The sequence below is a fragment of the Camponotus vicinus genome, unplaced genomic scaffold, assembly GCF_025532165.1.
Source record: "Camponotus vicinus isolate PSW18456_S1 unplaced genomic scaffold, iyCamVici1.0 SCAF_6, whole genome shotgun sequence".
In the NCBI taxonomy this organism is placed as follows: Eukaryota; Metazoa; Arthropoda; class Insecta; order Hymenoptera; family Formicidae; genus Camponotus; species Camponotus vicinus.
In genome coordinates, this window is record NW_028141978.1 from 7,636,183 (window position 1) to 7,662,042 (window position 25,860).

The 25,860-nt window shown below is 30.2% G+C and overlaps 2 protein-coding genes and 1 long non-coding RNA gene across 20 annotated transcripts; 1 reads left to right on the forward strand and 2 right to left on the reverse strand.

Annotated features, from left to right (window-relative positions):
- Positions 1 to 1,242: 1,242 nt before the first annotated feature.
- Positions 1,243 to 8,217, reverse strand: LOC145973927 (uncharacterized). Of its 3 annotated transcripts, XM_083103618.1 has the most exons (4): positions 7,511 to 8,217; positions 2,570 to 2,678; positions 2,241 to 2,371; positions 1,243 to 1,664 (listed from the first exon to the last, which is right to left on the reverse strand). In XM_083103618.1, the coding sequence occupies exons 1-2, from the start codon at positions 8,200 to 8,202 to the stop codon at positions 2,636 to 2,638; spliced, it is 735 nt and encodes a 244-aa protein (XP_082959744.1). In that variant the 5' UTR covers positions 8,203 to 8,217; the 3' UTR covers positions 1,243 to 1,664; positions 2,241 to 2,371; positions 2,570 to 2,635. The 3 variants fall into 3 exon arrangements, with proteins under 3 accessions (XP_082959744.1, XP_082959743.1, XP_082959745.1); XM_083103617.1 differs by lacking the exon at positions 2,570 to 2,678; XM_083103619.1 differs by lacking the exons at positions 2,241 to 2,371; positions 2,570 to 2,678.
- On the forward strand, positions 6,512 to 21,937 carry LOC145973925 (fatty acid synthase-like). Of its 15 annotated transcripts, none has more exons than XM_083103614.1 (22): positions 6,512 to 8,467; positions 8,896 to 8,982; positions 10,994 to 11,098; positions 11,296 to 11,546; positions 11,659 to 11,890; positions 11,972 to 12,390; positions 12,737 to 13,030; positions 13,121 to 13,325; positions 13,425 to 13,585; positions 13,744 to 14,061; positions 14,188 to 14,687; positions 15,694 to 15,995; positions 16,097 to 16,501; positions 16,680 to 17,695; positions 17,922 to 18,163; positions 18,227 to 18,461; positions 18,729 to 18,920; positions 19,046 to 19,877; positions 19,966 to 20,438; positions 20,539 to 20,793; positions 21,295 to 21,552; positions 21,652 to 21,937. In XM_083103614.1, the coding sequence occupies exons 1-22, from the start codon at positions 8,401 to 8,403 to the stop codon at positions 21,751 to 21,753; spliced, it is 6,951 nt and encodes a 2,316-aa protein (XP_082959740.1). In that variant the 5' UTR covers positions 6,512 to 8,400; the 3' UTR covers positions 21,754 to 21,937. The 15 variants fall into 15 exon arrangements, with proteins under 15 accessions (XP_082959740.1, XP_082959736.1, XP_082959728.1 ...); XM_083103610.1 differs by having other exon boundaries at positions 11,972 to 12,097; positions 12,224 to 12,390; positions 18,227 to 18,920; XM_083103602.1 differs by having other exon boundaries at positions 6,512 to 8,254; positions 8,359 to 8,467; positions 18,227 to 18,920.
- Positions 11,275 to 14,578, reverse strand: LOC145973928 (uncharacterized). 2 transcript variants are annotated; one of them, XR_014439579.1, is made up of 4 exons: positions 14,339 to 14,578; positions 12,220 to 12,998; positions 11,646 to 12,076; positions 11,275 to 11,397 (listed from the first exon to the last, which is right to left on the reverse strand). It is a non-coding gene; the product is annotated as an uncharacterized LOC145973928 (long non-coding RNA). The 2 variants fall into 2 exon arrangements; XR_014439578.1 differs by having other exon boundaries at positions 11,646 to 12,998.
- Positions 21,938 to 25,860: the final 3,923 nt, after the last annotated feature.

A 25,860-nucleotide genomic window follows, 5' to 3' on the forward strand; every position in this document is an offset into this window, starting at 1 on the left:
CTTGGTTTTGTCTCCAGTCTCTGTTTTCCATCCTTGTATGTATTTTATTTAAACTTTTGCTTTCGCTGTATATTATCTCATAGCATTTTTTATAATATTATATGCATTATGCTCTTTTATAACGGACGCTTTTCATTTGTTGTTTACGAATTTTTTATGATTTTGAATTACTTGTTATTTATTATTTTTATGCTTGGCATGAGTCTCTTTGTTTTGATATTGCTTGCTCTCTTTTTGCGCTTCTTCTTACAGACTTCCACCTCGTTATCGATCTAAGAATCATCTTTTTCTTCCCGCTCTACTGAGGATCTTGAATTCAGAAGGACTTCCAAGTTTTACATTGTTTGTTTTGCTTAATTTAATTCTACGACTTAATTTATTGACTGATTTACAAATCTGGAGACTTTTTTGTGAGATCATTACGCACTATACTTCCTCTGAATTCTTGCGTTTTGCGTTAATTGCGTTTTCTGATAGCGAGGTGAGTGCTGCCTTCTTTTTAGAAAGATATCTCATTGCCATGCATTATCTCATAACATTTTATGTATTCTGCGCTTTCTGCTTTAAATAATTTTTTCTTAACAATTGTTTGTGCGTTTTTAAATTTGCGTCCGTTGGAATTATATACATGACTTTTTCCGTTTTCTACCGCGCTCCTCTTTGTCTTATCGCTCTTTGTCATCTTTAATTTTATTTTTTACTGTTTTTAACAACACCATTTCGAAATATTGAAAAGAATCTAGAAAAGATCGAAACGTATGTTTTTTTTTCATTTGAATGAATGTTTTTAGACATACTACTTGTGCTTTTACATCAAATTAATTATTAATATATTATGTTACTACCTCAGACAATTTATTATTCTTTATTTGTTTTACGTGCTAACATCCTGCGCCACGGTCTTTTAGCCTTTTTATTGTTTTTATATTGTAAAAAAAGAAAGAAAGAGAAATACACAATTATATTTAAAAAAATCTGATTGTAATTTGAATACATATTTATATTTTGTAATTAAGCATGTTATTTTTGTTTATTCATTGATCTCGATGTATTTTTATTATAGTTCGTAGTATATGTTATAAATATCCTGCAGTATATTCATAGAATATCGTCAGTAGAACGTGCAGTATGTTATCGGTATATCTATAGAATGTCACTCAGTATGTTATTAGTATATCATTATCAGTATATTATTAGTATATTGATTAGGATAGATTAAGTTATATTAATTTGTATTCTGTGTTCAGTAAATAAATATATTTATTTATCTCTTTATAAATTTATATATCACTTATTAAATTAATATTATTATCACTTATTAAATTAATATTATCACTTTTTATTACAAAGTATCAAAATAAAAATTAATAATAAAATTTATTTAATTTTACTTAAAGCTGTAATTGCACACGTATTGCAGCGGAATCCTATACAATATTCGTCTTATATTCGAAACTATATAATTACTTTGTGAATAAAAAGAATACAGAAATAAGAATAATAACAGTCTTTAACTATTAGAAATAAAACTTTAGCTTTATATTCTTTTCATTCTTGTACGTTTCGTGAACGCTCCATGCGCTCTTTAGCATGGGCGAGCCATACTTTTATAGGCGCGGCAATCTGCTCATCCGTCACGTTGACATGTGATCTTCGTATCACACCTGAAAAAGTAACATATTCTCATTAGTTATTTCTTAATAAATAAGAACAAATATATCTATGTTATAATTTTAATCAAATAATAAATTAGTATACGCTTTATTTCTAATATGTAGATGCAAAAAATAGTTGAAAAACATTAATATATATTTTATTAATTAAAAAATGCTATAAATATTTACGAATGTCTTTCAACTTGTAAAGAAATTACCAAATTCATTAATAAAAAATAGATTCCTTTTAAATATTTTACTTACTCATAATTACTTTGCATATATACAAATTAGAAAAATTTTTTTATATAATTTTTTTATAAATTGCATTGATAAAAATAATCAAAGAGGTATTAGAGAATATTTTCCAACGAATTGCACAGATGACAGTGTAAAGCTCGTATTACACTATAGATTGTAAGCTCGGTTGCGATTGGGATTAAGCAATCAGAACGAAGTAATTTAGTGGCCGGCTGCTTTGATTGGTCAATCCCAACTGCAATCAAGCTCGCAACCTATAATGTAAAGGCTATCACACATGGAATTGCATAATTTAATATTTGTATAATTTATTATTGTACTCACTCTTTTTTATGTCCCACTTGTGTGTGGAACTTTCCACAGAGAAATATTACGTCGCAGAAGTGTTCTTTTGGAAATTTCTGTCTTTCTCTCTCTCTCTGTTTTCCTTCTCCACTCCCTTTCTTGTGACAACGCTGCAACAGAAGAATTTCACATAAGAATATGTTTGCGCATGTCTATTGCTGTTAAAAGAAAAGATATGTAATGTACACGTAACATGCACATGTAAATTGGAAGAGAAGCATGTAAAGTACATTATAAAAAAAAAAGTAATATGTTTATAATTTAATATTTTATAATTTAATGTTTATTTTATAATTTACTATACTTACTCTTTGTTTTATGTCCCACTTGTATGTGAAGCTTTCCACAGGCAAATATGCCGCAGGAGTGGACTCTCATAAATTTCTATTTTCTTTCTCCGCTTCTTTCTTGGCAACGCTGCAACAAAAAAAGAATTTCACATAAGCATATAGATATTTCAAGTTGCGCTTTTTTATGACGTATATGACAAATTTCATAATAATTACTTAAGAATTACAAGTATTTATATCTCTAATCTAAAAATTCACAATAAGATAAAGTTTTAAAATATGCGGTTTTGAGGTTATTTGACTTTAAAATATTTTATCGTAAATATCAAATATGAATAAAAAATATAAGTATCTTTAAAACGAAAATATCTTTTATAGAATATGTTGTGTTACTCACACAGCACATGATATCATTCGAATATTCTATACTCATACTGTAAATATACGTTACAGATGTAATATACTGAGAATAATCCCATAACATCTCTTGTTGTATATTATTTTTCATATATTCTCAGAATATACTTTGAATATCTCGTATTAGTATATTCTTTCTCATATATTTTCAGGATACTCTATAATATTGCATGTGTTTCTTCATTTTGCTGCTACGCGCGCCACCAAACTCGTACTTAATTTTTGGTGAAATGGACATAAAGGACTGGTACTAACATGAATTCCAAAGTTTCTTCTTTTTTCTTTTTAGTCAGTTTAATTTATAATAAACTGACTTAATTTAAAGTAATTTGTCTAATAATCTGGATTCCTTGTAGGAATTCAGAACATTAAACAGATTATTTGAAATTAAAATGAGAAGTAATCCATTTACTGCATTTATTAAGGTATTTCATCTATTACCGAGTGTACTTACATAATTGTACATAGATTATCGAGATCAATATTTCAATAAGAATCATTTAATAAACACTAATAGGTGTTTTTCAAACGTTTTATATTCATCTATTAGAAATAACATTTTTGTCTGAAGTTTTGTTTATAAAGTAAATAATTTCACATTTTTATTTATTTTTTACATCACGAAGAATCTATTTTTTATTCTACATATAGTCCAACTGTCTTCTATATTCATATATAATTTATTAATGTAAAAATATGCTTAAAATATTCTAAAAATATACTCATAATATACCAAGAAATATTCTGAGTATATACTGAGTAGGTTTCTAAGGCAGACATAAGAACATCCTCCGTACATTCTCAAAATATCATAGTATCTATATCGAATATTAGTGGGATATACACAATCTACGTTTGCGATATACTGAGTACATACTCAGGATCTACCTGTGCTGTATGGGATGAAACTTGTCATATACTTCATAAAAAAGCGCAACTTGAAATATCTATATGCTTATATGAAATTCTTTTTTTGTTGCAGCGTTGCCAAGAAAGGAGCGGAGAAAAAGAATAGAGAGACAGAAATTTATGAGAGTTCAGGTAAGGTTTGCCGACTCTTGCCCAACGTTAAACGTCGGGCCGACATTGGCGATATCACGGCAAACCAACTGTCATTATTCGATCGCGGCGCGACGTCGGCCCAAGCGAGGTTAGCCGACTCTTGCAAGTAACATTGGGCCGATGTCGCTGACCAGTGTCGGATTAACACTGGCACATAGCATTGGGCCGATCTTATCATTTGGATATTATGCCGACATCGGCGCGACATTACAGCTAATGCTGGGCCGATGTCTGTGATCAGTGTCGACCCGATATTGGCAAGTAACATTAGGCCGATGTCGCTGATCAGTATCGGATTAACACTGGAACGTAACATTGGGCCGATCTTATCATTTGAATATTATGCCGACGTCGGCACGACATTATAGCCAGTGCTGGGCCGACAGTCGGAAGTTGGCAGCCGACGTTGGCCCAACATTGGACCATTTCTAAAACCGTACCTGGGGGAGTCTACTCTTGCGGCATATTTGTCTGTGGAAAGCTCCACATACAAGTGGGACATGAAACAAAGAATAAGTATAGTAAATTATACAAACATTAAATTATAAACATATTACTTTTTTCTTTTTATAATGTACCTTGCATGCTTCTCTTCCAATTTACATGTTACACGTACATTACATATTTTTTTCTTTTAACAGCAATAGACATGCGCAAACATATTCTTATGTGAAATTCTTTTGTTGCAGCGTTGTCACAAGAAAGGAAGCGGAGAAAGAGAATAGAGAGACAGAAATTTATGAGAGTCCACTCCTGCGGCATTTAGTTGTCGAATTCCAAGATGGACTTCAAATAATACTCACAAACTGGTTAACTAATGATTTAAAAAGATCTAAATGGCCCAATTGTTATATAACTTCAAATAGATATGACAAAGCAGTAAAATATATGGAAGAACCTCAATCAACTTAGGAAGAGCATCCTATTGATGTAAAAATATTTACATCATGTTGTAAGTTATATTATATTCTTCACTTTTTTGTGGCATTTATTTTCCAAAAATTAAATAATATTTATTTTCCATAATATATATATTTTTATTTTGTTTACAGTTACGAAAAATGGCAATGCTTATTGCGATATATTTTTTTTAGCTGACTATACAGTGGCACGAACAAAATTAAAGCTAGTTGAGCAATTATCAGATGTCAATACATGTTCTGACCAAGATGGTTTAAAAAAAACACGAAAATTTAGAGCTGCTAAAACACAAGAATCAAGTTCTAATGACGACAGTGAATAATGTCATCTCTTCCAAAACCTCCATGCAAGCGAACTGACATCAATAGAGAAACATGGAGAAAAAAAAACAAAAACTCAAGCGCATGAAGGTAAGAATATAATAAAGCATTAACAGCAGAGTTAGACAATTTTTCAAATAAGGAATAAAGAATGAAGTTTTATTTTTGAATACAAAATAAATTTTTATTTGAATAAAAAAAGTTTTGCTTATCTTGAACAAGATTATATTCAAGTGAAACTTATATTTGTATATTATTAAATTTTAATATAAATAAAATTTAATTAAGATTAATTAAATTTTAATATTAATTAAGATAGAGACGATTTCATTCTTGTTCTAATAATAAATTTTTTTTAATTAATACAACTTTATTCTTTATTCGTCATTACTTATTAAAAAAATTTACCCAACTCTAATCGATTTTACTCCTTTACGATGAATTCAGGCAGCAAGAAATATTTTTTGTTAAGGTATTCAGTAATTCTTGTTTCTGTTAATGGCAGAGTCCTCAGATTATTTGGAAATAATTTTTCGTCAACGAAAATGTTGAGAAATGTCATCATTTTTGGCAAGCTTTCAATTTTTGTATCTTTTTATATCTTTATCAATTTTATATCTTTGTAACTAAGCCTGTAACGCGGTCGCCTTTCTCGACGCTCCGGATCGGCTCGTCGGATCGTCAGAAGGGGATTCGAGAGAAGGGGAGAATCAAGCTTGTGCGAACAATGCGGGTGTATGGAAAAATAAATCTTTATTTTAGTAACTATTAGGAATACAAAATGAAAGCACTCTAGCATGTATGAGCGAATATCACATAATCGCGGACGGATATCGCGTGGTATGCGGTAGACTTATTTCTATGCGTGATGATATGTAGAATGACTTATCTCTATGCGTGATGATATATATATACAAGCAGGTTCGAAGGTTAATGATTTGCTTCTACGCGTAGTGATGAGGACAGCGAGTCTTATGACTATGACGCCGAGCAATGGCGGTGCGCACGAGCGGTATTTGGTACTCGATAATACGGAGCTTACTCTCAGGGCCTGAGCAGAATGGCTGCCTTAAGATTTTAAGACTATGTTTTATGCCTTAGGTCTTTGTCTTAGGTAACGCACAATACTGTGTGTTATGTCCCGAGTCTTATATATACGCGAACGTTTGTAAGAAATAAACGTTCGCGTATACATAAGACTCGAGACATAACACACAGTATTGTGCGTTACCTAAGACAAAAACTTAAGGCATAAAACATAGTCTTAAAATTATAAGGCAGCCATTCTGCTCAGGCCCTCACGACAACGGAAGTTATTTGCGCGTGTAAGTCGTGTCGCGTAGTTACTGATAATGGGTGCTTTCCAATTACAATATCCCTAGACACTTTCGTGCACACAGTGACACAAAGTGCGTTCCAATTGCCATAATTGTTGACACAACATTACACATGCCTACTCAGCTCGAGGGCTACTAGTCGGATGTGTAAGCTTGTGTTTTCTAGTGACAAATAATAGTTACAAATTACAGGCATTGACCAATTTCCGTAAAGTGCATATGGGCGCATATAGCATACGTGACACAACTGTAAATATGCATATATGGGCTTTACGGAATTCCAACAAGTAGTAGATTTATTTTTAATATTTTCTTTTATTTAACAAAGAAATGTAACATGGATTGCGAAAATATTAAAACTATCTAAATAAATAATTTATTTATTTATTTAAGCCAAATTTCTAATTATTAATATTAAAAGTATCATTAAGGTAATAAGTAATTCAAATTATCTTGTATAATGAATTTTTGTTAAAGGCCCATGTTCCGAGTTTTCTTTTATCGATAAAAGTGCTTCTAAAAGTGGTTAAACCCTTTGATTGGCAACAAATCACTTTTAGAAATACTTTTATTCGATAAAAGAAGACTCAGAATACGGACCAAATAGAATTTAAATATATTTAATGAATAAAGCAATATTTATTTTGTGTCTTCCATTTTTACATATTGACGTAACATGCATGTGTTATTGTTATTAAAAACAGTTTCTATTACTCTCCACCATAGACTAAAAAATACCAAGGCATGAACACAGTATAGATACTATGGTACACATTTTGTTCCAATTGAATCGTGCACAGCGCTACACTTTGTCCTTTCCTGTGCACATTTGTGCACATATGTGTTAAACAATTGGAAAGCACCCAATGACCGCAAGAACACGTAGTTTGTCTCTGCGTTACCGTACAGTCGACGGAGCTGTGCGTCGGATCAGCTCGGGAGCTGGAGACACCCCGTTGAGTCGAGATAGAGAGACCTCGTCTCGGACTGGTGTTGGTAACTGGAGACACCCGGTATATCGAGAAACACCTCGACCCGGGCTAGCCGCCGGAGACACCCGGTTGAATCGAGAGACATCTCGATCCGGACTGGAAGTCGGAGACACCCGGCTGAATCGAGAAACACCTCGATCCGAACTGGAAGCCGGAGACACCCAGTTGAATCGAGAAACACCTCGATCCGGACTGACAGCCGGAGACACCCGGCTGAATCGAGAGACACCTCGATCCGGACTGGAAGCCGGAGACACCCGGTTGAATCGAGAAACACCTCGATCCGGACTGGAAGCGATTTCGAGAGACACCTCGGTTGCAGAAGATCTGGTCGGAGCGTTCGTTAGGATCGCAGGACGGGATCCGGTACCGATGTGCCGGCCAGGCCTGCTTATATACCCGGCTGGGGTTCCCTTTCCAGAAGTGCTGCTCGGGTAAGAGACACGAGTGCGAAGAGGACAACGATAATCGAGCGAACGAGCGAAAAAGACAGCATGCGCCAGGTAATGTGAACAAGCGAGAGAGTGAGTGTGCGAGCGAGACAGAGCGAGTGTGCGAGTGAGACAGCCAGCGAGCGTATGAGCGAGATGAAGAGCATGCATGGATGAAAGCAAATAGGCGGTTAGTTTTATGTATTTTATTTACATAATCAAGGTTAGTATGCAAATAAATTCTGTATAAATTCAATTGTATCTGTGTAAGTTAATTTCTATTTTTTTATGAGTATCTATTATATTAATAATGTTTTACTTGGTTAGATTCACAACGCACTACAAACGCATTACAATGCATTAATGTGAATGCTGAATGGTAAGATGAGTGAAAATATAGTTCCGCGTACAGGTTCGGATTTAAATTATAACCGAAGTTAGTATGCTAATAAATTCTATTTTATCTGTGCAACTAATTTCTATTTCTTTATGAGTATCTATTATATTAATAATGTTTTACTTGTCTAGATTCACAAGAATTCCTATAGAATTTATTATGCGTATTAACCTCGTTTATAATTTAAATCCAAACGTTTATGTGAGACTACATTTTCATTATTCCGCCATTTAGCATTCACGGTAGTGCATTAGGGCACTACCGTGAATGCTAAATGGTGGAATAATGAAAATGTAGTTTCACATAAACGTTTGGGTTTAAATTATAAACAAGGTTAGTACGCATAAAAAATTCTATAGGAATTCTATTTTATCTATGCAAATAATTTCTATATATATTTTTTCTTCATGAGTATCTGTTATATTAATGTTAATCTGTTATATTAATAATATGTTTTACTTCTTTAGATTCACAACGCACTACTGAAAATGCTGAATGGGAGGATAATGATGTTACACCAAACAGATTGGCAAGAATCATTAATTATGAAGGAGGTTAGTATGCAAATTCGAAACAACGAACCTGAAAAACTTCATGAAGAACCCGAAGAATCCGAAGATGCGTTTTCTTAGTAGCTTTAAAAAAATTTAAAAGAGGTCGATTTTCTATTAAAAAATATGTTTATTTAGTTTTATTAATTTTATTTTTATTTTGCCAAAAATGCCTCTTCTATGACATGTGCAATTTTTTTTATATATATTACATATATAAAAGTCGGAAATTCTTTATTTTTTTTTCTTGCTTAAATATTTTTATTTATTTTGAGAATTTTTTACGTTTTTTGCTCAAGTATTACATAAAAGTATTATGTAAAATGCATTAAAATGTAAAGAAATACTAAAAATGTTATTTATTACTCAAATATTTATACTAATAAAAATATCAATTTATAATCAAATGAAATTATTAAATTAATAACCTAACCTAAGCTGTAGATGAGAAATGAGACAATTGAACACTAAATCGTTACATATATATATATATATATATATATATATATATATATATGTATATATATATTGTTAATTAATGTAATTTTACCTTTTTAAATGTCTCTTTTTAATTATTTAGATTCTTGCGATTGTATTAATTATGATAATGATCACACGTGTCTTATTTTCAATCTTCTTTATAATTTTATAACTCAAAGTATGTATTTGCAATTGAAATGTATCGATTATTAAGACAAAGAAAATATACTGAAATTAAATGAATGAAATTATTAAATTAATAACCTAACCTAATCTATATATATGAGCGTGTGCGTCTGGCTGCGTATATGTGTGCGTGTATAAATTGACTGAAATATTCCCATTTTGATCATTTCCTGAAACTGTCCTGAAGCTATAGACATTCGCGGCGGAATTCTGTGGGAGAAGGTACCGCGGACATTCGAACATTCGTAGAAAATACTTCGTCAATCGCAGTACGTAATGCGATTATTCTCAGATTATCACAATATACTTTTGCGATAATCTTAGATTATTCTCAGATTCTTCCTGTTCTGTTAGGGATTATTTAAAATAATTCAATTAAAACAATTAAAACAATTAAAATAAAACTAATTAAAAAATAAATATGTGAAATTTTCGCTCTTGTTTTCATTCGACGAGAGAATTAACTCTATTATGTCGCAATGCGTTTAATTTAAATACAGAAAGGTTAAATAGTATCAAAAGTATATCAATGCTAATTTAATTCTAAAATTTAATTCTTCTTTTCACGAAATTCTTCTTTTATTTATTTTTCTATTGTTCTATTGTTCTATTTTTCTATTGTTCTATTTTCCTATTATTCTATCGTTTTTTCATTTACATAAATAATTCATTTAGTTATCCATGTACATATATTTTTTTCAAGATACAAACAAAATATAGAAAAAGTAATAAATTTATTACTAAAAAAAGAGAGAGAGAGAGAGACTTAAAAATGAAACTATTTAATCAAATAATAAATAATTTAGTACTATAAATAAAAATACAATCTGTAAACAAATTTGAATTCTGTAGTCTTAATACGTATTAAAAATATAAACAATAATATTTTTTTTGTAAATAGTATATTTTATTTGTCTTAATAATCGATACATTTCAATTGCGAATATATACTTTGAGTTATAAAATTATAAAGAAGATTGAAAATACGACACGTGTGATCATTATCATAATTAATACAATCGCAAGAATCTAAATAATTAAAAAGAGACATTTAAAAAGGTAAAATTACATTAATTATCAATATATATATATATACATATGTATATATATATGTAACGATTTAGTGTTCCATTGTCTCATTTCTCCTCTACAGCGCTCGTCTATTGCAATGATATCGCAAATAACAAATTTTATAGTGTTAATAACATCATAAATAGATCAAAATATATAAAATACAAATATATATATTTGTCTGGATAAACATATACAAAAATAATTTACAATATGGTGAAAGAAACACACAGACCATACATTAATATTGATTCTGGCGACGAAATCGTTATTTCAGGTATCGCTGGTAGATTTCCAAATTCAAACAACATAAATCAGTTACAAGAGAACTTATTCAACAATGTTGATCTTTCTAGAACAGATCATTGTCGATGGAAAATGGGTAATTATAATTCATAATCTCACATTTATTTGTGGTTAATTTAAAATATGTCTTTTTACTCCTAAATAAATACATAATTATTTGTTATAAAAATATAGTTTTAATTTAAATAAAAAATATAAATGTTAAAAATATACTTTATATAGCAATTTTATTACATAAATATTATACATTTATGAAATTATATAATTCGTTAGAACATCCAGATTTACCACCACGCATGGGAACAATTAATGATGTGGAAAAATTCGATGCTGAATTTTTCAACGTTTCTTTTAAGCAAGCACACACGCTCGAACCTATGACAAGAATATTATTGGAACACACTTATGAAGCAATTGTCGATGCGGGGATCAATCCAAAGCAATTACAAGGAAAAAATACTGCTGTGATTATAGGGACATATATAATTGAGTCGCAAGGAAATTTTATGTATGAAAATCTTCAGGTAGAACAAAATTATTGATTAATACATATTAGGAAAAATACTTGACATAAAGAATTATTAAATTCATTGTTTACATATGTAAAATTTATTGTTGCTTACTTTTTATAATTAGACAGATGGTCTAGGCATTATTGGATGTAGTAAATCTACAGTAGCAAATATGCTTTCATATTTGCTGGATTTGAAAGGACCATCTTATACAATCGATACAGCATGCAGCTCTGGTCTTTATGCCATGGCTCTTGGTTACCATGATATTATGTCAGGTCGATGCGAGGATGCGATAATTGGAGCTTCAAATTTATGTTTAAATCCTATAATAAATCTGCAATACTCTCGTCTTGGTATTTTTAATGAAACTAGTTAATATATCATATAATATTCTTATGTATAAACATGTATACTAAACATGTATATGATATTAGGTGCTTTGTCTTCCGATGGTTATTGCAGACCTTTTGATTCTACCGCTAGCGGTTATTCGCGTAGCGAAACCATATCTGTGCTATATCTTCAAAAGGCAAAAAATGCTAAAAGAATTTACGCTACATGTAAGCATATTAAAGTAAACAGCGATGGTTATAAGAAGGAAGGAATAACGTTCCCATCGGAACATAATCAGAGTACTTTACTGATGGAATGTTACAAGGAGTGCGATATATTACCATCTTACCTAGATTACATTGAAGCCCATGGTACCGCTACAAGAGCTGGCGACCCTGCGGAAATCAAGGCTATCCATAATGTTTTGTGTAAAGAAAGGAAGACTCCGTTGATGATCGGCTCTGTAAAATCCAATCTAGGTCACGCTGAACCAGCAAGTGCTTTCACTCAAATCGCTAAGGTAGGACACATAATTGGCATTATTTTCATAAGAAAAGTAATATTCCGGTAAATTCCGCGTATATGATAAATGGTTTTTCCTCTTATAGGACAAAAAGATCTCGCTATTTCTATATTACTAGCTAGTTTGAGAAATTTGGAGTTTATTGTTTATTAATTTATTATGACAATTGATTTAAATATGTATAAATAAATAAATTAATTTCGTTTTTTTATTTTTTCAAAATTTATTTTAATATAATAATAAATTAATTAGCTTTTTATAACAACAACAGATTTAAAAATATATACTTAACAAAGAGATACATATTGTTATGTATCTAATTAAATTCATTTATTTCTTGAAGGCAATAATAGCATTCGAAACTGGTCTCGTACCACCAAACATCAATTATACATCACCACGAAAGGATATAGATGCTCTTGTAAAAGGGGACATCCATGTGGTTACGGAAGCAGTGCCACTTAAGAATGGTTACATAGGCATTAATTCTTTCGGCTTCGGAGGAGCCAATGCTCATTTAATACTAAGATGGAATACCAAACAGAAAGTTAACAGTGCAACACCGAGCGATGGCTTGCCAAGACTTGTGACACTGTCCGGACGTACTGAAATATCAGTAAAATCGTTTTTAAACGATGTTAGTAGATATTAAAAATAATAATAATATTTTTAGAAATTAGAAAATATATTTGTTGTCGGAATTTTTTGAAAATTGTTTATCTTGTAGGTCGCTAATCATTCCACAGATGTCGAATATATTCGTTTATTACATGATGTTTATGCGGACAATATAGAGGGTCATCCATGGAGAGGATATATTATATTAGACACTTTGCAACAAAATTCAATACAGGAGATCCAAAATAATAGGAACGTGAAAAGACCTATTTGGTTTATATTTTCTGCCTTAGGCACGCAATGGCCACGGATGGGTATATATATATATATTCAATATTTTATATTTCACACGTATAAGATGGCAATTAAATGATAAAATAATAATTATTATCATTTAATCAAAATTTTATCAGGTCAAGATTTATTAAAATTTCATGCCTTTGAAAATGCTATAAAAATGTGCGACACTGTTTTAAAATCATATGATATAAATATTATGAACATTTTGACAAACAAAAATGGAAAAGCGTATGAAAGCGCTTTACACACATTTGTCGGTATCATCGCCATTCAGGTAAAATATTATAAATATAAATATATAAATTTACATAAAATTTATAATTTATACATTTATATTTATAAGTTATATATATTAACAATGCGAATTTAGTTTATATACACGGTACAATACGGTAAAAATATCTATATAAAAATATCTATATGAATGTATAGATTGGCTTGGTAGATCTTCTCACATCTTTAAACATTACTTCGGATTACATGATTAGTCATTCTGCTGGTGAACTTGGTTGCGCGTATGCGGATAAATGTTTAACTATTGAACAAACTATTTTATCGGCATACTTTATTGGTTTGGCCTGCATCGAAGAAAATGTGATTCATAGCTCCATGGTAATTGTGAATTTTAATTACGAATGCCTGAAAAATATATGTCCATCGGATATTGAAATAGTGTGCTACAATAGTCAAAACAGTAACATTATAAGCGGGCCCGCAGAATCCATAAAAGAATTCGTGAAAAAGTTACAGGTATTGTTTTTTTAATTAAATTTTTAATCAGATTGATTTTCTGACTTATCTCTTTTACTTTGAAAATATTGTAGCTTTATATAATCGCCTTATATTTATTCATATTAATTAATTTCGTTTTGTCAGATTAATAACATTAATGCGAAAGAAATCTCTTGCGATGTACCATATCACAGTTATTATTTCGCATCCGTGGAAAATCGACTTTTGCTTAATTTGAACCAAATAATACCACGCCCGAAAAAACGAAGTCTAAGATGGATCAGTACCTCCGTACCTTGTATGGAATGGTCCAAAGAGGCAGCGAAATTATCTTCAGCGAACTATCACACGCATAGTATACTCAATACTGTTCTCTTTGAACAAGCAATGAATTTAATTCCAAATAATGCCGTAACTATCGAAATTGGACCGGATGGCGTTCTGCAGTGTATTTTGAGAGAATCCTTACATCCAAAAGTGACGAACATCGTACTGACTCAGCGCACTGAAAATTCGACCGATGTAACTTTACGAGGGATTGGAAAACTCTATAATTGTGGTTTACAACCGCAAATTGCTAACTTATATCCGCCAGTGGAATTTCCAGTTAGTCGAGGTACTCCTATGTTATCTCCATCTATCAGGTACAACATAATGTCAGAATAAATTTTTCTCTAAATGTTGCTTATATAAACAAGAAACATTTCTTGAAATATACAATCATATACAGGATGTCCCAAAAGTCCCGGAACGTTCGAATATTTCATAAACTATGCACTTTAGAAAGAAATGTTTCAGACAAAAGTTGTATGGCTTGAGGGGGGCCATAAGATGGTGGCAATGATTTGACCTCGGAGTCATTTGAAGGTCACGTGAAGGTTACCGTCAATTTCTTAAATGGAACTCCCTATTTTTTATTACATATTCTTGTAGCTTATCTCGAGGGCTTTCCAAAACAGTATAATAAAATATCTTTTCCTCAAGTACTTTTTGAGTTATAAGGCTTGAAATCATTTCTTAATTTTACATAAACCGTAAAATATCTTGTAAAATATTCATTTTTCGATTATCTTACCTTAATACTTTTATGTACAAAATAATGAGAGGAATCAATTAGTGTAAAGAAAATACATAGTTATTTTTAAGAAAAAATAAGTAATTGTTAATTGCAAATTACATATTTTTTCTTAAAAATAACTATGTATTTTCTTTATACTAATTGATTCCTCTCATTATTTTGTACATAAAAGTATTAAGGTAAGATAATCGAAAAATGAATATTTTACAAGATATTTTACGGTTTATGTAAAATTAAGAAATGATTTCAAGCCTTAAAACTCAAAAAGCACTTGAGGGAAAAATATTTTATTATAGTGTTTTCGAAAGCCCTCGAGATAAGCTACAAGAATATGTAATAAAAAATAGGGAGTTCCATTTAAGAAATTGACGGTGACCTTCACGTGACCTTCAAATGACTCTCCGATGTCAAATCATTGCCACCATCTTATGGCCCCCTTCAAGCCATGCAACTTTTGTCGGAAACATTTCTTTCTAAAGTGCATAGTTTTTGAAATATTCGATCGTTCCGGGACTTTTGGGACACCCTGTATATGTATAATATACAAGTAAGGTTTTAATGCCGAATTATAGATGGGATCATTCTAAAGATTGGTTTGTGTCAACTTATCAATCACAGAAATACATAGAATCCAGGGAAAGACACGTCGAAATCAATCTCAATGACGAGAGCTATAACTATATGACCGGTCATGTAATCGATGGAAGAAATTTATTACCAGCAACAGGATATCTTGCACTCGTGTGGGAAACTCTCGGCATGATGGAAGGAAAAATATATACAACTATGCCGATAATATTTCGAGATATAAGTTTTATTCGTGCTACTCATTTATCGAATAATAATACAAAATTGACAATTTCTATACAAAAAGGTATTTAGGAAACTTTTGAATTACTTTTGCAATAGTAACATTATAAAGTTATTTCTCGTAATTAATCTCAATCTGTGAATTATCAAATAAAAATATTGCAGACAGCGGAAAATTCGAAGTTACCGAAGGAGATAGCGTTGTGGTAACAGGTAAAGTGCATGCTATATCGAATTCAAAACAAGAAATGATTCTGAACAGTCTATTGCCGGAAGATAACGAAGAAGAAGAGCGCATGACTGCTCGAGATATCTATAAAGAACTGAAATTACGCGGCTATCAGTATAGTGGCTGGTTCCGTGGATTGAAAAGTGCATTTATTTCACGCAACAGAGGACATATTGCTTGGGTAAATAATTGGGCGACTTTTATGGATTGTATGATGCAACTTTATATTCTTGGATATGATACCAGGGATTTATATGTTCCTACGAATATTCAACAATTGGTGATTAATCCTGCGCTTCATATGTCAAAGTTGAAGTATAAAGTGACAGAAAAGGATAAAAGTACGTTCCTCGATAATTTAAAAGTTTATTAATTAAAAATTAACAATTTGATAAGTTAAAATTAAATATATATTAAAAGAGAATTATATTTTATCTTTCTCTCTCTCTGTTAGCTTTAATTTTATATCAAACAATCTTTGTAGTGAAATTGCTATCTTATTTAATTGTCTTGTTACAGTATTACCAGTACGAATATATAGAGAAATAGATGCGATTATATCTGGTGGAATAGAAATTCGAGGCGCTAAAGCTACCATGATTTCTCGTCGAAAATTAATCCAGGATCCTGTTATCGAAGAATACGTATTTGTAGCACATCGTGACCATGCGAAGATATCTTTAGACGAAGCGATCAAAATATCAGCGCAGCTTGCGTTCGAAGATCATCAGATAATTAAAATAAAAGCTATTGAATTGGTAGAAGATACTGATGATGTAACATTGGAAGAATTATCATCCCCGTTGTTAATTAAAACTTTTAGTGATATGCCGTTAATACAGGCAAATATTACTATTTTAACATCATCGAATCGTTTTAATTCAACAAAATTGCCACAGAATGTTACAATCGCAGATTTAAATAAACCATCTATAAATGATAAAGTCTTAATAGCTGTCGGATTCAATCTCTTGACGAAACAACAAAAAACGTTAGAAAGACTTTTGTCATTCGTGAGAGATGGTGGTTATCTATTGACGCGCGAACGAAGCAACATAATTAATTGCGATAAATATTTACGACAATATAAATTAAATGTTATTCTTGAAAAGCGCACTGAAACAGAAGTAATTGTGCTTCTGAAGAAAAAAGTTGAGATAAAGGAAATGACTGTTGTCTATATAAATAATGACAATTTTAATTGGCTCGAAGAGTTAAAGCTGCTTTTGAACGATGAAAATCAACTTATTAAAGACAATAGAATCATAATTGTTGGAGAAAGAGATTTTGAGTGCGGTTTGTTAGGCTTCATTAATTGTTTGAAAAAGGAATCAAGCAGCTTTGTCAGAGGTGTATTTATTCAAGATGAGAAGGCTCCTAAATTCTCTCTACAAAATCCTTTTTATATGCAACAGTTGCAAAAGGACATGTCTATTAATGTTTTGCGTTTTAACAAAATCTGGGGATCTTACAGACATTTACCATTACCTCGTCCAGAAGCTCAACCTGTACCTTCCGCCTATGTTTGTCAAATGGTATATGTATATATATATATATATATATATATATATATATATATATGTATACATGTATATATGTATATATCTTTGCAAATATTTGAATAGTGCATGAATATTATCTGTGTACATTGTATATATGCAATAATCATTTATTTTATTTTTTGTGTCATATAATTTCGCTATCTAAAATTTGCCTTATATACATGTCACGCATAATGAAACGTTTTTTGTACTCTTATAGGTTCCTGGTGATCTAAGTACATTTTGCTGGACGGAAAACGATATATCTGATTCTCATCTCGAAGATTTGATACGTGTAGTGTATTCGTCTATCAATTTCAAAGATGTAATGTTAGCAACTGGCAAATTGAATTCATTGCCGACTGCAATGCCGCAAGAACGATTTCAACGTACATCTCTTGGAATGGAATATGTAGGATTCGATGCCAATGGACATCGTGTAATGGGACTTCGAGATAATAAGTAAATATTATAATTATTCAAATAATTACGTAAAATTTCATCGACAAATATTCCTCTTTGTAGATGTATAACAAATGTCGTTGTAAAAGATAAAGATTTATGTTGGGACATACCTGATACATGGACATTCGAAGATGCTGCTACAGTTCCGTGCGTTTACAGCACGTGTTATTTCGCCTTACACATTTGTGGGAAGATGAAGAAGGGTGATAAAATACTTATACATTCTGGTACTGGAGGCATTGGACAAGCAGCTATCCACCTGGCTCTTAACGAAGGATGCGATGTGTTCACTACCGTAGGTACAATTGAAAAGCGAGAATTTATTAAGAGAACGTTTCCGACTATTATGGATAAGCATATTGGAAATTCTCGAGATATGAGTTTCGAACAAATGATAATGTTGCATACGAACGGTCGCGGCGTGGATATCGTGTTGAATTCCTTGGCGGAAGAAAAACTAATTGCGTCCGTTCGTTGTCTAGCACGAAATGGTCGTTTCCTAGAGATTGGCAAATTTGATCTTGTTTCTAACAATCCTTTAGATATAATTGTGTTTCAAAAGGGCATTAGTTTTCACGGAATTCAACTGGAAAATATATATTTGGGTTATGACAAGCAAAAGTCTTTAATATCTAAAATGATGGCTAACGATTTGAAAAAGGGGATTATCAAACCACTTCAGGTGAAAGTTTTTCCAAAATCAGAAATTGAGGCAGCTTTTAGATACATGTCAAGTGGGAAACATATAGGAAAGGTATGCTAACAATATAACTCATTTCACAATAATTATAAATAGTAAAAAATAAAATTGTTATAAATACAATTTGAAGTACTGTAATAATCTAATAGTTTTTCTAATATATGGATATACTTTTTCAGATAATTTTGAAGATTCAAGAGGAAAATCAATCTTTAAACGGGCTCGTTGTCGCACATCGTCGTTACTATTGTTTCAGTGACAGAAGCTACATTATATTAGGAGGTCTAGGTGGATTCGGTTTGGAATTAACTGATTGGCTGATACTAAGAGGTGCCAAGAACGTTGTACTGATTTCGCGAACTGGTATAAAAAATGGTTATCAACGCATGAAAGTTCAATTGTGGAAATCCTATGGCGTAAATGTACTCATTATTAAAAAAATCGATGTTTCTAACCGTGACGATTGCGAACATCTTTTGCGAACTGCAGAAAAAATAGCACCGGTGGATGCGATATTCAATCTCGCTATGGTGTTAAACGATCGCATTTTGAAGAATCAAACCACCGATAACTTTGTAGAATCCTTCAAATCGAAGGCCTGGGCGACGCAAATGTTGGACAAGCTATCCAGAAGGATTTGTTCTAAACTACGACAATTTGTAATGTTCTCTTCTATTACTAGTGGCAAAGGAAACGCTGGACAAACGAATTATGGTATGGCCAATTCCGTTATGGAGAGGGTGTGTGAGAAGAGGGCGAAAGATGGATTACCAGGATTGGCGATTCAGTGGGGAACCATAGGTGACGTAGGTTTTGTCGCTGATATGCAAGAAGAGAATACGGAACTCGTTTTCGGTGGCACTTTGCAACAAAAAATATCCAGCTGCCTTGATATACTCGATACATTTTTACTTCAAAACCGCCCAATCGTAAGCAGCATGATTGTAGACGAGAAGAAAGCAAGTTCTTTCAGATTTAGTAATATGATAGAAACTGTCGCTAATATTTTAAGTAAGTATTCGCATGTAGACTATGGCATGTGTGTGTTAAACTATTTCTTGTACGTTACACTAAATCAGACATATTATTGTATTGATAGATGTAAAAGATATGAATAAGATAAACAAAAATACATTTCTATCTGATCTTGGAATGGATTCCATGATGGTTGTGGAAATTAAACAAATTTTGGAACGAGAATTCGATATCTTTTTCACTGCACAAGAAATACGGACTTTTACTTTTGCAAAATTAATTGAGATGTCCAACACAAACATTGACAGAGACAATACGCAAGCTGGAAATTCAATTGATATCAGAAATCAAGTCATACCGAATCTATTCGGTATTTTAAAGGATGAAGATTTTATGACAGAAATTTGTTTAGATCTCTTAACAAAAAAAGAAGAAAGTACAATCCAAGTATTTCTTATACCGGGAATCGACGGCTGTATTACTGTATTTAATCACTTGACATCAAATATTAAATTTTCGACGACATCCTTGCAGTGTAACACAAATAATATCGATTCTATGAACACAATATCGGAGATAGTGGATTATCTTTTTGAGGTATCGTAATCGTAACGATAATTTTACGTTTTATTGTAATTGAAGAATTGTGTTTTTTTGCCATAGGCAAAATTTGCAAAATTATTTTAATATTTTACAGCACGTATTATCAAGATTGAAAGATGGAAGAGATTTTGTAATGATAGGATATTCTTTTGGATCTGTCGTTGCAATTGATTTAGTAAGAAGATTGGAGGCTATGAACTTTAAAGGTCGACTTGTACTGATCGATGGTGCTCCGGAACAACTACGATTAATGTGTGGACATTATATGTCAATTTCTAATGACGTAGAACTTCAGATTACTATTTTAATCTCTATTTTGGAAGTTTATAAGGCAGAAAGCTGTGAAAAGGTATATCTCTTTTTATGTACATGGAAGCATATTTCTAATCACAAACATTAGTATTCGTTTTATATTTTAAGCATCTTATTCTTGCAGTTTCTTCCTTAAAAGCTTTTAACTTTTTGCGATTCGGAAATTTCTGTCATATCCTTTTAGCAGATGCAATTCAGATTTATTTTCACTTATATCCTGCAATTTATATGTTATCCCATATTTCGTCTCTTATTTCCATTCATTTAATGTCTCAAATTATATACATTTATATCACATATAAAAAAAGGAAATAAATTTGAACACAAGTGTATATGTATAGTTATAACGAGAAATATTTTTAGGATCGTTAGAATGTTTATAAATATTCATATACTTTTTTATCTCAAGCTAAATTCGTCATAGGACGCTAGAGCAAAATGTAATATTGATTTAGACTCGACACAGAATCGCAAAAAAGTTAAGAATCTATAAAAGTTTTTAAAAATTATTTAAATATGAAGCATATAAATTTTGCAGGTTTTAATGATATTAAAGAAGTGTAAAACTTGGGAAGAGCGGTTTGATATTTTTGCTAAACACTTTTTAGCAATAAATGCATTACTTTCACCTGTAAATCTGAAAATACTGTGTACAACAGTGTATAAACATTTAGTCGCTATTCGACAATATGATCCTTCTACACTATCGCCTATTAAATCACCTGTAATGTTACTGAAAGCTACATTGTCCGCTACACCCGTATATAAGATTGAAGAAGATTATGGTTTGCACAAGGTATTTCGGGAAAGTTTAGTTAATATCTACATCTAATAAATTAAAATTAAATTAACAAAAAATTAACAATTTTTTTTAACGAAACGCATAATGTTTAAGATAATTCGAAACAAAGTGGAAATACATTACATCGAGGGTGATCACTTTACGATCTTGAGAAACGAGAAAGTAGCAGCTGCGATTAATGGAGAGCCACTATGATATCGAATTATTCATTAAATATTACATTAATATATATGTATTATATATTACATTAATGTATGTTAAAGTGCATAGCATTGATCATAATCAATAGATTAATGTATATTGTTTGGTAACTTTTGTATATATTCGACGACCATGTTGTTAATAAAATACCATAAAATATTTAACACAAAATATATGTTTAATTCCCCGCAAAGGATTTTTTAAAATTTATTTAAATTCTCTAATTTTTTAAGTTTTTTTTAAATATAATTCCTTTTTCTACTAGATTTCTCTCATATTTTGCAAATATAAATATTAATTATAATATGTATTAACTTACCTAAACTCTATTTCCTGTTTGTGTTTATATTTGTGTAATCTATTCGAATTTGCCAAGAAACTTTTACTGCCGCGCAAGTACGGAAACTTTAACTCTAACAACATTAAAGCTCCATAATATATATAATTAATAGAACGTAACTGAAAGATATCTAAAAGAAATCTAAAAAAGGATTCTAAAAGTTTTAGTTATGCTTAGGATGATTTGATATTGTCTTGATATGTGAAAGCATTATTCTATTAATTTCATGAGAAGGCAAATGTTTTTTACGGATAGAAGAAGAATGATATTTTGATTGTTTGATAAACGTTTATTTTTATCAAAAGAAGCGTTTCTTTTTACGTTTCTGAAGTAGATATTTTAATCAATCAGAAATATTTTTGAAAACTGTTATAAAATGTTTCAAAGACAATTTATAAAATTTTTCTAAAATGAATATGTACTATTTTCGATAATTACTGAAATCAAATCAAATATTATAAAAACTTTATAAATATCGGTTTATGTTACTATTTTATTTAAATTATTAGAAAAAATTTGCTTATCAGTTACGGCCGTCAATCTATTCAGATTACCAGATGTATTATATTTTATCGGCTGACAGATCGTAAATTTAATAAAGACATAACTAATGCCAATCTATTAACAACTTGTGATCTAAATCTAAATCTGTTGCCAATCTGCTAACGTATTGCGCGTTATTTTGGTTACTAGAAAACGTAATTGAGAAACAGAAATTGATCGTTTTCATTTTTTGTATTAAGCAATATGAGATAGATGTCATTTCGAAAAGTTGAAAATATATACAGAATTATACATTTTTATCTAAAATTTTTTTATGTAAATGCTATCAATGCTATACCTGAAGTATTGTATTGCCGTATCTATATGTTTGTAGTGAATTTTGAATATTCTTGATTACAATATTAATCTTTTATTTAATACTATTAATTTGACTCGCCTGTTGTTAATTTTTTTGATAATAATGTATGAAAAAATCAATCTCATCTATATAAATATTATTTTTATCCATTGCTACATTTTCCTGTTTTATCATCTTTCATCACATATGTATCCATCTGTATATTCATTTTCTTGTTTTATATAAAAACAACTAGTTTTGTAAGTGGTTTTAGTCCTTTTTATTGCAATATATTAGACGTCATTGTATTTATGTCCGATAAATACATCAAGTAAAAGATTTTATTTGACAAGTTTTCTTTTTTTTTTTCGACTGTTAAAGCGTGTTATGACGTGTATAATGTATATTATACGATTATATAATATCGTATCGATTATATAATATCGCGGAGTGTGTGTGTGTTCATTTTTACCGCTACCATAACACGAATTTCTCATTATTCTTATTATTCTTATCGCTTTCTTTCTTACCTAAAGATTAAATATTATACAAAATAAAAATCGTAAATTGTTGTAGTAAATCGTAGAATTATAGTATGCATACGTTGGGTCGCGATAGTTTGCGCTTTTCATTTTCTTTCTACATTTTCATTTCTGAAACTATCTAATAATTTTCTCTATATGTTATAACTCATTATCCATCAAAATGTCTAGTAGATGAAAAGAAATTAAAACAAATTTATTTATTACAAAATTTGTTTAAAAAAATATCACTATTAAATTAACGTCTAGCATTTCTTTTGCAATAATTTTCTTTCGCTTTATACATGCAAAATAAATTTTACTCCGAAATTGCAAAACCAATTACTGTAATACTTAAGTAAATACTGTCATTCCTTCTATATTTAAACAATATACAGATTGCTCAAAACTATCGCATCATTCTTTAATAAATTAGTTAGCTAAGTCTGTTTGGACAAATTTTGTCAAGCATCTGCTAGAAATTTTTATCAGCAGAAAGACTACAAATTTAGAATTTATTAATTTTAATTATATCGATAGATTGTTAGCAGAACTAGAGCTTGCTGATATAATCGTTTGTTTATAATAATCAGGCATATAATCAGGTCTTGTGAGCAGGTTCTGCTGGCAGATCACAAATCTAATGAGAATATAATCGATGAATTTGTTAAAAAATTTTAAGCGAGAAAATTTGTTGCCAATTTGTTAGCATCTTGCTTACTAGTTTATTGTTAGAAGACCGATAAATTATTTATTGTAAAAAAATTTATTAAAATAAAAGAATTCTTTCAACAAAAATTTCAAAAATACATTTGTATCTAAACTTTAGACTTTGACTTTTTTTTCTTCTTAAAATTAAATCTCAAATTAATTTTCTGTTAAATTAATTTTCTGCTAAAATTATTAAATCTTCATTAAAATTAATTAAGAAGCAAGATTTAGTTATACATTTTCAGTTTAAAATTATTTTACGCGCTGCTATTTTTTCTAATTGGAAATCTATTCTGCGTATTCAAAAGAAGGTGCGACAATTTTAGCGCATTATGTATACAATTACAAATTGAACAAAATTAGCGCTGCAATCTCATCTACACATATCTCAGCATTCGAAATTCTATTTTATAAATGCAAATATTGTTGTTAAATATAATAATATTTTTCTAAACGTCATTAATCGCATAAAAACGGGTTGTCTCCTTTTTTCTCTTTCGCGCAAACTATATTTCAGCAACGTACGCAGAATATAGCAAAGTACATCCTTCATCGGAACCTATGAGAAATAATAAACATGACCTCAATCTTTTTTAAAAATCCTGTGAAAAATACCAACTTTTTCTTGCGTTCACATTTTTGTTTCTTGTCACGTAAATTACATTGCGCGTATCCTTATTTATAGATAATATTAAATAAGTTCGCAATATTATTATTGTGGATATATGTGTATATATGTGTGTGTGTGTGTGTGTGTGTGTGTGTGTGTGTATATAGTTATATATATATACATATATATATTTTGTATATATGTATATGTGTGTGTATGCGCACACATTTGTGTGGGCGCATGAAGATGTAATTTTATGTATAATACGTTATAGTCAATTTTATTATTAATTAATATACAAATAATGGAAGACATATGGCAGCACTAAAAGTGCTGATCGAAAGATTCTTTTATCTAACACGTTTATAGAACTTTTTTTATTTTAAGTTAACGTTTATCTTTATTTTGCGTGATCTATTTGCACGCATTTCGTTCGCATATTATATACTAACATAAGTTTATATATATTTATATATATATATGTATGTGTGTGTATATGTGTAACACACATATATACATATATATTTTCATTATTATATGGATATTTTTGATAAAACATATTATTTTTAAATAATTACCTATCAAGACCGATGAAAAATAAAACCATTAAATTAGTAAAATATTAAAAAACGTTAAATTAATAAAAAATAGACAATGCCTTGCATAGAATAGATAAATGATATGATACATACATATGTATAAATCTAAGAATAGATAAGAATTATTCTATAATTGATTATTTTATAATAAATAATATAATATAATAGAGATATAAATATACAAAAAGTAAATAAGAATTATTTTATATAAAATAAATTCACAAAAATAATTAATAATAGATTTTGATTTAATAAGTAGATTAAATTCGTCTTAAATGTTTCTAATTACAAATATCTCTAAACAACGTGATAATCTTTTTTTCAAAGAATGTTCACACATGATGTTCAATATTCTATATCGCGAATTACTGACGATTTTGCCGCAAAGAATAGTCGCAACATTACAGCAATTGTGTTTCACTGACATATCATTGAATTTCACTTCTAATGATACTGGTAAAATTTGTTTTACTATAATT

Coding starts and splice junctions, on each gene's coding strand:
- LOC145973927 (XM_083103617.1), bottom strand. CDS start 8,202: ATGCATGCTCTTCATCTCGCTCATACGCTCGCTGGCTGTCTCACTCGC. Junction 2,372..7,510: donor ACAGCTCCGTCGACTGTACG/GTAACGCAGAGA, acceptor CTTCTGTTGCAG/CGTTGTCACAAGAAAGGGAG.
- LOC145973925 (XM_083103601.1), top strand. CDS start 8,401: ATGCTGAATGGTAAGATGAGTGAAAATATAGTTCCGCGTACAGGTTCG. Junction 14,688..15,693: donor ATGTTATCTCCATCTATCAG/GTACAACATAAT, acceptor GCCGAATTATAG/ATGGGATCATTCTAAAGATT. Junction 21,553..21,651: donor AAGATTATGGTTTGCACAAG/GTATTTCGGGAA, acceptor ATAATGTTTAAG/ATAATTCGAAACAAAGTGGA.